The sequence below is a fragment of the Hydra viridissima genome, unplaced genomic scaffold (genome assembly GCF_058129835.1).
Source record: "Hydra viridissima isolate aposymbiotic clone 2 unplaced genomic scaffold, HvirCarnegie_v1 scaffold_18, whole genome shotgun sequence".
NCBI lineage: Eukaryota > Metazoa > Cnidaria > Hydrozoa > Anthoathecata > Hydridae > Hydra > Hydra viridissima.
In genome coordinates, this window is record NW_028324317.1 from 1,136,912 (window position 1) to 1,149,238 (window position 12,327).

The 12,327-nt window shown below is 29.2% G+C and overlaps 1 protein-coding gene across 2 annotated transcripts in view; it reads left to right on the forward strand.

Moving 5' to 3' along the window:
- Window positions 1-1,901: 1,901 nt before the first annotated feature.
- The window catches only part of LOC145191207 (uncharacterized), a 58,804-nt gene continuing 48,378 nt past the window's right edge, over window positions 1,902-12,327 (forward strand). The window contains exons 1-10 of one of the 2 annotated variants that reach the window (XM_090074890.1): window positions 1,902-2,024; window positions 3,670-3,772; window positions 3,872-3,959; window positions 4,043-4,231; window positions 7,340-7,497; window positions 7,574-7,864; window positions 8,224-8,420; window positions 8,607-8,695; window positions 11,817-11,930; window positions 12,135-12,230. In XM_090074890.1, coding sequence (XP_089931016.1) covers window positions 1,940-2,024; window positions 3,670-3,772; window positions 3,872-3,959; window positions 4,043-4,231; window positions 7,340-7,497; window positions 7,574-7,864; window positions 8,224-8,420; window positions 8,607-8,695; window positions 11,817-11,930; window positions 12,135-12,230 — 1,410 coding nt within the window. In that variant the 5' untranslated portion in view covers window positions 1,902-1,939. Of the gene's footprint in view, window positions 2,025-2,239; window positions 2,426-3,669; window positions 3,773-3,871; window positions 3,960-4,042; window positions 4,232-7,339; window positions 7,498-7,573; window positions 7,865-8,223; window positions 8,421-8,606; window positions 8,696-11,816; window positions 11,931-12,134; window positions 12,231-12,327 lie in introns of those variants that run through there. The other variant, XM_090074891.1, reaches the window with a different exon arrangement.

Genomic DNA, 12,327 nt, shown 5'->3' on the forward strand with positions numbered 1-12,327 from the left:
TATTCACCATCTTGAATAAACTAACTTTATGGTTGGTTTGGCAATATTTGCTTTTTAAGAACAAAAGCAACCGTAATTTAGTTTATTTTTAATTCTTTTTTTTTTTTTAATTACTTTGACCTTTCACCGTACTTTTCCCACCAACACCAATATATAGAAATCATAGTTAAAAAAGAAAAATACTAATTATTAATAAAGTTACCTGTCTGCAATTTGAAAATTATTAGATTACGGAAAGGTTAAGCTTTATCTTAGAAATTAATTAATAAAGGTGATACAAAGGGTAGTTTTCTTTCTAAAGAGGAGCATGAGGTAAGATGACGAATGGGGCACGATGACGCCCTCCGTTAAGATTGTATCTTCTTCTCTCTCAGCTACAGTGAACTTTTACATTTAGTTGAGTTTTGAAGATAACGGAGATAACGGAGATATACAGAGAAGAAGATTATATCTAGATTTATTTATGATTTATTTATTTATACTTTCTCTATTTATGCTTTCTTTACAATTATTATTTTCCGGATGAAAGATAAGTATTATCAAGGTTTTTCCGATTTTAAGAAAGAAAAAAAATTTATCCACTTGTATTTAATTTATTTCATCATTACATCACCAGCTAAAGGTAAGCGAGATACTCTCATTCAGTCTGTTCAATTTGGAAGCCATGCAAGTGGTATTAAACTATTATACAAGTGAGATTAAGCTATGATAACTTATTTATGTAGAGTTCTGAATCATTTTAAAGATTGTGTAGCCTAGGGGCAAGATCAACGGGACAAGATGACTCGTTCGTCGCTTCGCCGAAGTACATGTTTTACTATAAACTTGTGCTGTAGTAACCGTTGTGTAGCTTCGTCATTATTACATTGCTTTATTATGCATTAAAGTATTTGACATTTGCTGTATTTTCTTGTGTTTGAATTTGCTACGAACTGATTAGTAGGTTTTTTTTGCATAACCCTCTTTAAATATATAGTTTAATTGATTTAAAAATTACATAACCATTTATATCACTTATATTATAAACTATGAATTTATGATATCGTGTTGTTTGAGAAGGTAATGGTATCATAGAATTTACTTTTTTAAAAGTCTTTTAAAGTAAAGATTTGAGGTAACATTAGTTAATGAGTTTTTTCCGGCCCCATTTTCAACTTTTATAAGGTTTTTGTTGATGCTTTAGTAACGCATAATAATTTTTATCACTGCTTGATAAAGTTTTACTTGTTGAAATAGTTATTGACTAAGATATAAGTGCTTTTCAAAACGTTCGTTATCTTGCCCCATGTTCCCCTGCTTATGTTTATTTGACTATAATTATAGATTACCATTAAAAAATTTTTTTATAACAACTTTTTCTGAAATAATATGGATTGAAGCCTTATTAAAAAAGGTTTGGTTAGAGTGCCACAATATAAAACCTGGCGGTCTCTTTGTCCGGCGGGTACTCTGAGAGGGGGTCTAAAAACTCTCAAAAGCTAACCCTATCTCTAAACCCCCTCCCCCTGCGTGCTACGATAAAAATTAAAAAAAAAATAAAGTTAAAAATAGAGAAATGATAGAGAAATATTATAAAAGTAAAGTCAAGCAAATAATAAACATCAGTAAAAAATCATATTAAAAACTTATTTCCAAATTCTCTCCTAAAAAAGTTCAATTTTTTTAAATCATTTTTTCCTATCAACAAACAAATTTAAATTACAAATTCCAATGTTGTTAAGGAGATAGCGCGCTTTTAAAGTGACCGTTGTCGAGACGGAGTACAAAAGCAAAAATGTTTCAAGTTTTTTCAGCGGCCAATCCTATTCTCTCTAAAAGCGTATCCAACGTTATTTATTGCACGCGATCGAAATCAAAATGCCCTCGTGTTTACATTGTTGTTAAAAAATATTGAAAAAGGTAAAATGTAACATAAAATTAAATAATTCTATTAAGAATCATGAAAGATTTAAAAATTCTATTTTGGTTAAAAATCATTTCGGCAACTTTTTATTTGTTTTTTTGTATGCAAAAAACATCAGCAGGTAAATTACATCACTCACTCTTAATGCAATTATCCTACATTGGCAGTCATTAATTTATACAACATTTAAATTAAATATTACATATAATTTGTATATGCATATATGTAAGTTAATTATTAAGTAATACTGGCCCAAGCTCATAAGGGAAGAGGGGGATCTTTTATTTTTATTAAAATTCACTAACTACTAAATAAAAATTCACTAATGTGATGTCTCCATTTGGTCCACACAAATCCCATCAACAACTAATCAGAATGCAGGAACTTGTCCCCTCATTACCTGTCTGGTTTACTGTGGAAACTCATTGAATTGCAGCTATTATTTGTTTGTTTGTGAGATGCACGATGAAAGAATGGTCAAAGCTCTTTTGCATTGTCTTTAACAACATTCACGCGGCCAATGTACAGCTTTTACTTATTTTAGTCTTCATTTTTGTTATGTTTATTTAATCTTTTTGATAAAAATGGCACTGAAAGTTACAATTTTTTAAAGAATGTTCTACTTTTTGTTGTGATGAAAGTCCTTCTCTTATAGACTTAAGTCCTGAAAATTGAAGTGGATTCTGTTTCAAAACCTCTCAATAGCAAGCTTCTCAAAATCTGAAGCTTTTACCAATAGTCCAGGTCTTTTCTAGTTGCTTTTGCTACAATAGGTGCAGCAAACCAGTTTTGCACATATTTCCACATTGTTCTTCTTTGGTTCTTTTGGGTTAGGACTCAATCCACCATTTTGATTGCATTATCACTCAGGCTATTCATCTGGCATGATGTAAATCACCTGATTTTTTTAAATGAACTCGGGATGATATATCTCCAATGAATAAAGTAGTTAATTCATTAAACTTAGATAATCCGATTGTGGGTGGGTCTTCTGTATTTCTTTCTTACAGAACATAATTGTAGATGTCTCTGCAAAATTTGATTTATCAAACTCAAATTTTTCTTAATCTATTAAATCCCAACTATTTTTAAAAATTATTGAAATAGCTGTCTGACCCAAAAGACATAGCTATTTCAATAATTTTTAAAAATAGTTGGGATTTAATAGATTCCATTGTGATGACACTTGTAACAATTTCATTTATGTGATGTTGTCATACTTGAAGAAGTGATATTCCAAGCTCAGATTCAATTGTGATGTATACACCTTGTTTACTAGTAGTATTGCTGGCAATCATATTGAAAGGCATGGTCTATATTATGTTTGTCAAACTCCAATCTTCAAAACATTTTATAGCACCACTTACAATATTGTTACCATTTCCCTGAACAAAGTTTTTGCACAATAATGTGTTTTAAATTACCTTCTTCCCAGATTACCAGAATAGATAATCTCTCAGTATTACTATAACAAATAACATCTTGTTACATTATTCTGTTCCAGTGTACAGTAAGTAGACATCTCTTATGAGACTTTGTTTTATATTATTATTTGTCTTTCATAACATAGCACTCCTTTGCCTCTGTAATTTACTTCTCAAAACAACTGTGTGTGTGTGCGCGTGTGTGTGTGTGTGTGTGTATGTGTGTGTGTGTGTGTGTGTGTGTGTGTGTGTGTGTGTGTGTGTATATATATATATATATATATATATATATATATATATATATATATATATATATATATATATATATATATATATATTCAGATATATCTTCTTGTGATCTCACAAAATGCTCTTTTGCCAATTGCTCTGCTGGGATGGTTTGGAAAGATTCTGTTGGATGCTCACCTTGTCCATCAGGATATTTGTAAATAAAGTTTATGTTTTTTCATTTAGAACTTATTTTATTAAGAATGATTATTTTGTAATGTTCAAATTTTTTCAAAATTTAAAATTGATTTTACAGTTGCAAAGGGTTATCTGAACCTTCAAATCCATGCCCTGCTGGTACATTTAATCCATTGGTCTCAGCTGTTTCTCAGGATTCATGCATTGTTAGTAAATTTTTATTAATCCAATTTAAACATCACAAAGTTACACATCATATATATATATATATGTAATGATATGCTTTTAGAGATGTCCTACAGGTTCCTACAGTACTGCAGGCTCCACTTCATGCACACTCTGTCCTGCTGGTTTTAAATGCCTTGCTAACAGTACTATTGCTCCTTGTGAACTGGGAACCTATTCTCTTCTGGCACAAATGGAATGTATGCCATGTCCAAATGGCTTTGTTTGCATAACCCCAGATGTGCCTCCCCAGGTATTCTAGGTTTCATTTTAAAATTTTATTATATATTATCAAGTATTTGTAATTTCTTTTTTTATTTTGAGAGGATTTGTGAAAAATTTGTATTGAATTTGAACCAAAAAAAGCATCAGGTTAAAAAACTTGATTAAAGCAGAATGAAAAAGTAATTGAAATTTTGTTAAAATAAATTTTTTTTAAATAAATTTTTTTTAAATAAGTTTTTTTTAAATAAGTTTTTTTTAAATAAATTTTTTTTTAAATAAATTTTTTTAAATAAATTTTGTTAAAATAAATTTTTTTTTAAATAAGTTTTCTTAAGCTAAATTTTATTAAGATATATTTTGTTAAATTAAATTGCTCTCACAACATGATGTTCTTCCAACAAATGCAATACATGGTGCATAGGAACATGGTCTAAGACCTTGCAACATTTTCCTAGAAATTTTTTTTTGTTTTGATTATTATCAAAAAACATTGTTCCAAAAATGTTAAAAACAACTTTTTCTATCAGGGGGTGAAATCATGTTTTTTAAAGAGTACCCAGGAGTTTAATTGTTCAGGATAAGTGACAAAGAGGTATGGGGCATACTGAAATATCTAGTATGTTGATGCTGATGTTTAATGAAGATGACTTGCAAAAAATTAGGATAATTGAAGCTAACTCATCCCTGCCTCAACCTCTAATTGCCCCCTTCCTAAGATTAGATCTAAACTATAAATATATAAATTTTTTTCATTCTACCATAACTTAGATCAAAGATTTATGAACAGTTTAAAAACCCATTTACCCCCTGAAATAACTTTAAATGTTGTAACTTGTGAATGAGAATTTTTTTTTTTTTGATGAAGTTTAAAATTCGATCTAAAATGAAATTTGAGTTTAACAAACACACAAAGTAAAAAAAATTGAAAAGTGTTTTTAGGAACTATACTCTAGGGAGGGCTATCCGGGGTTGAGTAGGGTTTGTCACAATCACTTTAATGCCATAAAAATATTTTTCTGGCATTTATTGTTAGATTATTATTGATATTTTACATTACAAACTCATATTAAATATTTGTTCTTTAATTTTAATGTTTACATTTTACAAACTACATTCCTGAAAATAGGAAGCTACCTTAAAAGTGCTTGTAGTTGTAATCAACAACTGTATTTTTTAGTGCTTCAATAAAGTTTGAACTGTGCTCTCAGTTTCAATTTTTCATTTGTCAAAACTGGTTGAAATCTTGATGAATTTATTCTGGAGCTCATTCAGTTCAGTAGCCAAAATCTATGGGATATAAGAAAACAAAAAAAATTCAAGTTTATTTAACTAAAAGTTGCCATAATTCAACTGTTGAAACAAATGCTAAGCATTTAATTACTAATACTACAATTTTATTTCATCAAATATAAAAATTATTTATTGTACTGAAGACTATGTATTTCAAGTCAATGAGTTTGATAATATTTTGCTCAACTATATGCACCTTCAATGAAGTGCCTTTAAATTTTTATGGCTCGTAAAGAATTGTTCTAAATCTTTGACAAGATTTTTAATTTTTTTCTAAAACAGCCTTTCGGTAACACTGTAAATCAGTATAAAATTACAAAAAATTAAAAAATTACATTATTCAAGTGTCTAGTGAAAGTAATATTCTATTTTTAAAGTTGGGGTAAAACACCCCGGTGACCCCGGGTTCTTTTCAAAATCTCTAAGTACTTGAATGTATTTGGTAGCAGAAACTCAAAGACCAGATTCAAAAAAAAAAAAAGCAACTCAAAGCTATCAATGTTTTTAAGCAACTTGTTGCAAGTATTGCATTCAATATGACACTGACCTTGGTAGGATATTCTTCAGATGTTTACTTATATATCTGTTGACAAACTAAAGCTCAGGCCCTTTATTTTCAAACAAATTTTTTTTAAAGTTTTGTCTGTACCACCTGTAACAGTATATGAAAACCAGGACTATTTGCAAGTTCTGTAATTTTCTTGTTTTTGTCTTCTGTTGGTTGTACATTTTGGACTATCAGCCATCCATTGGACATACAATCTGTGCAAAAATTCTAATATGTGTAATGGTTAGCTTTTTAAAAGTTAGGAGAAGAGGTCATACAAAATGGTCAACGGTGCATTGGACCAGATATTTCCAAAATTAAGGTGTTCCCTGATTCCTTTGTGGTCAAATATTTGATAGAACTGGACAGAACTTTTCCTTGAATGTGCTGCTATGTTGTGCTGCTGATGGGTTTAGAGGTTTTTAAAAAAAGAAAAGTTTGAAGTGATGGTTCTTAACGTTTTGAGGAATCACAATTTTTTGTTATATTTCCAATAACCTTGGCAGAGACTAAACTTTGATATATATGAAGTATATAAATAAAGTTTAAACAATAAGATGTGGAGTAGAACAATAAGATGTGGAGTAGAACAATAAGATGTGGAGTAGAACAATGAGTCATTATATTAGTAATTAGTAATGATAACTTTAGACCATATGCTCCATAAAAAGAGCAAATTGAAGTAATAAGGGATGTTTCTGATTTAATGAGCATTAATTTGATGAATTTGCTACTGAATTCATGGGATACTACACCATACATTTAATTGTGGCTCAGAAGTTATCATTCAGCTGATAATGACTGAGTATGACACACCACAACAATTTCACCTGCTGATTACCAAAATGCAGTTAGGAATCTTTTTCTAAAAAAGTAATTTTTTTTTTGTAATCTGTAATATAAAAATTTAGCAGCACATCACTTTGATATTGATTTTAAAATGGTTTGTAAAATTAATATCATAAGTGATGTGCTGCTAAAATACTAAGGCATGTTTATTGTCTTGATAAACAAGTTTTCCTGACTCATATTTAACCATAGGGGCCAATATTTTTCCCATTTTTAATTTAATCACACTTTGATAAAAATTGTTTTTAACATTTTAAGAGTAAATGATTTTCATTCTGATTAAAATCAAAAATTTCTGGGGATTTAGTGCAAAGTCTAACAATGTGTTCCTACGTACTGTGAATAAGTAAAATTATTTTCTAGTGATAAGTAATGCTTCTTTTTTGTTTGTTTCTATGGCAATCATTTTTCTATATAACCTGTTTTAAAAGTTGTTTATTTCATATACAGAAATGCACTCCAGGTTTTGTTGCCGATAGTGAAAACAACAGTTGTGAACCATGTAGTGCTGGAACCTATTTCCTTAACAACACCTGCATTTCGTGTATAAATGGCACTTATAGTGCTAAAGGATCAACAATGTGTAATAAATGCCCTGATGGATATAGGTAAATATTTTACTGAAAAACTTTAAGAATATTTAAAGTTCACAAATGACTTATCTAACTTTATTTGTTTTAACAGTTGCGCTGATAAAATCAGTTATAAAAAATGCTTAAAAGGAACTTATGCTGCAAGTGATCGTATGAACTGTGAAGGTTGTCCGTTAGGTCATAGTTGTGAAGTTGATGGATTAAGTTATCCTACACGATGTTCCAATGGGACTTTTCAAAATAAAGTAAATGCAACAGTTTGTCTTTTGTGCCCTGTTGGTTATGCCTGTGTTAGTGTTTTTGAAGAGCCTGTTTCATGTCCTGATGGAATGTACAGTTTATTAGGAATGATGGAATGCTTAACTTGTCCTGCAGGTTTTAGGTAAAATTTTTTTGCTGTGTACTTGAAAACATCATAAACATTTTAAAAAAATGTTTATGTTTGTGAACCATTTTGAAACAGATGCTACTGAATAAGAAAAATACATTAAGATACTTTGATTTGGTTAAAGTAATAATTTTCATTTATCTAGTTAAGGAAATAGTTTATATAGGTATGTTTTATGCATAAATTAATGTTTTATTATCTTGTTTTATGCATAAATTAATGTCTTACTCTGTTGTTTAGCAAATTTTACTATTTGTGAGTGGATTTGATATATTTTTCATAAAACTTTAGTGAAGGGGGTAGGGGGGCACTACATGGGGACTTCATTTTATATTTATTCATATATTTTTAAGCTGTCCTACTTCAAATGGACTTCAAACTCTGCTGGCTTGTCCCAGTGGCTGGTATTCTCCTGAAGGAGTGATGGATTGTATCAATTGTACAAAGGGCCACTATTGTCCTGTCATTGGATTATCAGTTCCATATGAGTGTCCTAGTGGATGGTATGCTAATGAAGTAGGATTTCAGCAGTGTAAACTATGCCCTAAAGGTTAACTAATAATTTATATAAATGAGTAAAAAAATACTGTACTTATTTTATGTTATTAAAAATACTCTGTAAAATAAAAATAAAATAAAAATACGAGTTTATTCAAGTTTGTTATTTATTGTGTAATGAGTTTTTACGCGCTTCTAAAGCTATTGTAAAATGTATAATTTCAAAATAAATTTTAAGGTCATGCTTGTCAAACCACAGTAGATGATCCAGTGGAATGTGTAGCTGGTTTTTATTCTGCATCAGTTGGTCAAAGTAATTGCAATCCTGTAAGTTTTAGTTGACTTTTTTTTGATAACTAAATACAGTGCGTAATATATTTCATGATAGAATAGATATGTATCCGCATTTAATAAAATAAATTGGTAACCATCAAAATGCTTATTTTAAAGAGTTTATAAAAAATCAAATTGCTAAAAATAATAACTTGTCTCTTTATCTTGTCGCATAATATATATAATGTTGCATAAAAATCAGTAAATGAATATTCATTTTCTGATATATATTTAATGTATGTATGTATGTATGTATGTATGTATGTATGTATGTATGTATGTATGTATGTATGTATGTATGTATGTATGTATGTATGTATGTATGTATGTATGTATGATGTATGTATGTATGTATGTATGTATGTATGTATGTATGTACAGTAGCGTCCAAAAGTAATTGGACAAACACCTTTTTGGTTATATTTTTTCATCCAGTTAACATTTTTAAATGAAATTTTGCATAAGCATGTCAAATTATACTACAATTATGAAAAACAAAACAAAAATCCTAATTTGGGAGTAATTACTCAAAATTTTAGTAAAAGAATGGAAATGATTGGCTCAAAAGTAATTGGACAAACTAAATATGTCGTTTAAAAAAAAAACTTTCTCGACAAAGGATAAATTTTCAGCATTTTTTATGAAGATTTCTGTTAAATAATATATATAATGTTACATAGTGTTATATTCTGTTACATAATGTATATATTCTGTGCATAATCCTAGTACTTTTTTGGAAAACCTTTTGCCGCAACGACAGCATTACATCTACGCGGCATTGAATCAACCAAATTAATTAAAACATCAATTGGTATTTCCTCCCAAGTGCGCTTAATCAACTCAAACAAATCATGCTGATTAAATCGTTTCCAAACACTAATTTTTCTCTCAATATGTTCTCAAAGATGTTTGATTGGATTCAGGTCCGGAGATTGTGACGGCCATTCCAAGATTCAAACTTTCTTTTGAGCAAAAAATCCCGTCAGCTTGGAGATGTGTTTTGGATTGTTGTCGTGTTAGAAAGTCCAACCACGCAACATTTTGTCTTTTGCATGTGGCAGCATTATATCTTTGATTATTCCTTTATACATGTTTTGGTCCATAATGCCTTGAACTCGATAGATTGGACCTATTCCATCACGGCTAAAACATGACCAAACTATTACTGAACCACCACCATGCTTTACTGTAGGAACTTGGTACTTAACGTCATTTCGAAGACGGTCTATTGGACGTCGAACATATTAAACTCCATCAGAACCAAACATATTAAACTTTGACTCATCACTCCATAGTATTTTCGACCATTGGTTTGATGTCCAATTTAGATGTTCTTTAGCGAATTTTAACCGTGCTCTACGATTTTTTGCAGAAACAAAAGGTTTTTTAACAGGACAATAGCCAAAAAGGTTGTTTTGTCTTAAGCGACGCTTTGCTGTTGCATAAGAACGAGAAATTTGATGTGACTGTGTAAATTCTCTATGAATTTCTTTAGCACTCTTGCGCGGATTTGCCTTTGACGATCTTACTAGAACATTATCTTGGCGAAAAGTTGTTGATTTTGGGCGTCCTGACTTTGTTGAAACTTGGAAGTAACTCCGTTGTTGAAATACTTTTAATGTATAACCAACTGTTGATCGCGGAATGTTCATATCTATTGAAATTTGTCACACAGTCTTACCGTTATTAGATGCTTGTACAATCAACTTTTTCACTGCCTCGCTTAAATATTCATTATGTCCCATTGGAAATTATTGATCATTGAATGTTTTTATAAAAATCTGCCTTCAGAAAAAGCAGTTAAAATAGTCTAAGTTATATCAACATTGTTAGAATTTAGTTTGTCCAATTACTTTTGAGCCAATCATTTCCATTCTTTTAGCAAAATTTTGAGTAATTACTCCTAAAAGGAAATTTTTGTTTTGTTTTTCATAATTGTAGCATAATTTGATATGCTTACGCGAAATTTCATTTAAAAATGTTAACTTAATGAGAAAATATAACAAAAAAGGTGCTTGTCCAATTACTTTTGGACGCTACTGTATGTATGTATGTATGTATGTATGTATGTATGTATGTATGTATGTATGTATGTATGTATGTATGTATGTATGTATGTATGTATGTATGTATTGGGAAAGATATTATAAAGTTTTTCAGATAAATATCATAAAAGTATCATTAAATTTATGTCATTTATTTTTGAAAAAAACTTTTTGTTTCAAGACCTGTGAAAATAAAAAAAAAAAAAAGAAATTTTGGTGGGACATAAAAAATAAAAGATTTCTAAATAGTATTTATTTTAGTTATTTAAGATTTTTAAAATTTTAAAATTTATCTATAGTGTTTGAAAAGGTAAGCAATTTTTAAGAATTTATAAAAAGTTGCATGAAATTGGTAAAATTGTACAGACAGAACTGTTTAGATAAAAATCAACTAAATCAAAGTTGCATGCAACAGTATATATAGGTAATGAGACACGCAACAGTATATATAGATAATGAGACACGCAACAGTATATATAGATAATGAGACACGCAACAGTATATATAGGTAATGAGACACATTTTGTAATTTTTCATAAAGGATTTTATAAAGCAGATGTTTCCAGAAAAGCTTATGTATCCTAAATATCTATTTTAAGTCAAAATGTGTGTAAACACAAAATCATAAATAGTATATTTTGTAATGAACTCTTGATTACATCATCATTTATAGTATAGGAGATCAATTTTTATCTTTTATTAGTCTAATTGTAGGGAAATTTAGGGAAATTGGAATTGATATAGATTATTCTTAAATTAGTTTGAGCACTAGAAAAAAAAGTTGCATAAATGCAGGGCTGTTATATCTTTAGTTTGTGTGATGCATTTCTGAAAAAAAAAAATCACTTCAGGCTCTTAATAGAAAATTTTAATGTTTTCTGGAAAACACTTTTATTTCTTGATGTTTATTTATGCCTGTTGTGAAGAGACAATCTAACATTCTGCACTTCTCTCTAAAGTCAAAGTTTTTATTTTAAACTTTTAGCATCACAAACTTTGTTGTTTGTTATTTTGATTTTAGCGATAAAGTACTGTGTATGAATATTTTTATTAACTTCTTTATATTTTAGTGTCCGACAGGTTTTTATGCTATCTCTAATGCAAGTGACCACTGCCTCTCATGTCCTGCAGGGTATAAATGTCCTTTTCCTGATAAGCCACCAGTCAAGTGTTCTGATGGCGAGGTTTACTTCATATTTTTAAAACCTAAATTATTTTTATATATTATTTTTATAATTTTTAAATTTTAAAAATTATTATAAAAATGTAAACAAAGCATTAAATTTAATTGGAATTTTTTTTAGCAAATTTTTATTCTAAACTTTTTATTATGTTTTATTATATTTTTTATTATATATTTTATGATATTTTTTATTATATTTATTTAGTATCAAAACAAAGAAGCACAAGTAAATTGTCTATCAGTGTCACCTGACTCAGCAATTATTGATTCCTCTAAACTGCCTATTAGATGCAGTGAGAAGGTATAAGAGATATAAGAGATTTATTTAATTATGCTAGAGTCAATCTAAGGTTGCTTTTGCATATTGCATATTTCATTTTTCTGTTTAGTTTCTATTG